Below are 2,812 nucleotides of genomic sequence, written 5' to 3'. Positions count from 1 at the left end.
CATCTATTTTAGGAGACTTTAAACTTCATTCTCAAAAAAAAAAAAATTAAATAAATAAAAATAAATAAGTCGTGCGTGGGTTGGCTAATTGCGTAAAGGGTAGTTTTAGACACGGGTCCAAAAAGGTGAGTCAAGTCAGTTGACTCGCCAATATTTTGTTTTTTGATCCAGTGCTTTAATAAGTAGTTAATCTATTAAATATAGTTAGAGTAGCTCAACTATAAAAAACAATACACCATTTTTAGTTTTTTTCTATTACTCCTTATGAGGCGAGGATTGGCATCGAATGACTTCACTTGAGACATAAACTTTTTGTAGGTCCATGGCCGGTCCTTAGAATATAGGTGCCCTGTCTGAGGCCGGAAAAATGTGTCGCTTAGGCCTTAAAGAAATAGATAATGTAAACTATTTTTTTTTGTTTTTTTGCTGCTCGTTGTTATTATTTCTTTAAATTAAAATCAGTATTAGGCTGATACCTAAGGGGCTTAGGTTTTAAATTTTGAGATTGATAGTTTTCGATAAGCCTTAGATATAACTTATTGTTTTATATAGTTTTCTATTTAAAAAATATATGTATAACCTAGGTTGTCAAAAATGCAAGGAGTAAAGGTGTCGCCCAGAGCCTAAGCACAAAGTGCTTGCCTAAGAAAAAAAAGGTACACATAAAAGAAAAATAATTGAAAAATATATTATGCTATGGAAATTAATATTCTTCTAAAAATTAATAAAGCTAACAACATTAGAAATTACAACCATGTAACCAATATCAAAAGTTTTGAAAACCTTTTAAAGCAATAAGATTGAACTTTAACATAGTAAGATGTATATCTTTTAAAAACATTTTAAAAAATATTCATTTTAGCCACCTAACAAAAAGAAATTTCTAAAACAAAATAAAGAAAGCCTGCAAAAATTGATGAGAAAGACAAAAACGGGAGGAATGCAGTGAAGCTTTTCTACAGCCTTTTCATCAACATGTGTTGTCACTATTGTTGAAAGCTTTATTGACTCTTAAATTGTCTTAACCCTATAATGTTTATTAAGGGTACGAAAGTGTCATTTTCTTTCTAACTATTTTCTCTCAAGTTTTTTTTTCTTTTCTGCTTCTATCTCTCTTTGCAAAAATGCATAACAACTTGATATACTTTCAAACTTCAGCTTCATCTTCTTTCTATCTTCAACATATATGCATATATAGGATTTATTAAATGTGCTCCCGGATAAAATGTGCCTTGGCTGGTGGTCTTCCCCTCCTACCCTAGGGCCGGCTTAAGTCCCATGGAGATGTTAATGTCCTAGTTTCCTCAAAAGGGTCGAGACCGAGGCATTGTGAGTTAGGGAGCTATAGACGGGGTTGTTACGAGTTTTTTAATCTCTTTAATCACCCTTGCATTGGGTAGAATGCCTCATCTACTCAAAACTGGCTTGTTTTCTAGTATATTTAAAATTGATTTGTCATACTTATTTTTAATTTTATTCATATGTATACTTATTTTTTATTTTATTCATCTAAAAGAGTTAAGTAAAAAATAATTTAGTTATATTAATGTGAAACTTAATAGCAAGTCTAATGGGAAATAAAAACTTTCACTACATGGGCAAGACTATTTATTTATTATAATATATATGTTACCGCAATAAGGTAAGATTCAATTTTTATAGACAACGTTCGTTAAAAAAATATGTTTTTTAAGAATATCCTTAATTTTAACATATTTTGTAACCAACGTTATCTTTTTGGACTGAGTTGGCACGTTTCAAAAATGTTGAAGACGGAACTTGCGCAAAATTCTTTTTGGACGAATATGACATTTTCCATCAAACCTAAGTTAAACTAATGAATGGGCCCAAATGCTATGTTTGGGCCTATAATCTAGTTATAAAGTCTTAATACCTTAAAAAGTTTCTTTAAACAAACCCTAAATCGTCGCACACAATCAAAAAAGATGGCCATCTAGAAAAACCAGATGTCTGAAATCCGATCTACGCTGAAAGCCGCCCAAGCGGCAGCGGTAGCCGCACAGGCCGTTGCGGAGAAAGTCGCCGCACAGACGGCGGCGGACAAAGCCGCTGCGACGGTGGCGCCGGAGCTTAAAGCGAAATTTGAAGCCGGAATAATCACCATGACATTGAGCGGCAGTAAACCTGAGGATTTGAAGAGGTTTCAAGTCACACAGGGAAAGTCAACATCTGCCGAAATTGTTTCCGGTGTATCGTGGGCGAGTGCTACGGCCTCTTTGAATTTCATCGCTAACAAGATCCCTTCATGGATCCGCCGCAAGCCCCCTCCTGTGCCCAAAGTCAGCAAAGAAAAACCCAACTGGGTTAAAACCAATGGTGGCGCTGTAGGGGGAAACGATGGTAGTGGAGGTGCCAAAGAAAATGGTAACTGTGGTGCGGGAGGTGGAAAAGAAGGTGGGACCGGTGGCGCGGTAAGCGGCAATGGTGGTGAGGGAGGCGTCAATGGTGGTGGGGAATAGTTGTTATGCGGCGGTAGGTGTTGTTAATTTTGTGATTACGTTTTTTTTCATTTCCAGAAAGGTGTTTTCAACAATTAACTTAGAAATTTTTGTTTTCATCAATGATCTTTATTATATATGGAAAGATATTATTATATTAGTTTCTTATGATGTTTGGATATCATTATTTATATATCGCAAGATATTATTATATTAGTTTCTTATGTTGTTTGGATATCATTATATTAGTTCTTGTGAGATTTGATTTCACTTTTTGTTGAACAAGGTAAATCTTTTTAGTGAAGTCCCATACTCAAATCATTTACATTATTCCCATCTCGGAGGGATGATGG

At 34.7% G+C, this 2,812-nt stretch overlaps 1 protein-coding gene across 1 annotated transcript; it reads left to right on the top strand.

The window, feature by feature from the left end:
• The first annotated feature begins 1,967 nt into the window (after positions 1-1,967).
• Positions 1,968-2,480, top strand: LOC110893068 (protein FAM98B-like). Its single transcript, XM_022140211.1, has one exon. The coding sequence runs from the start codon at positions 1,968-1,970 to the stop codon at positions 2,478-2,480; it is 513 nt and encodes a 170-aa protein (XP_021995903.1).
• Positions 2,481-2,812: the final 332 nt, after the last annotated feature.

Source organism: Helianthus annuus, chromosome 1, assembly GCF_002127325.2.
Source record: "Helianthus annuus cultivar XRQ/B chromosome 1, HanXRQr2.0-SUNRISE, whole genome shotgun sequence".
Lineage (NCBI taxonomy): Eukaryota > Viridiplantae > Streptophyta > Magnoliopsida > Asterales > Asteraceae > Helianthus > Helianthus annuus.
This window is presented reverse-complemented; position numbering and strand designations above follow the sequence as displayed.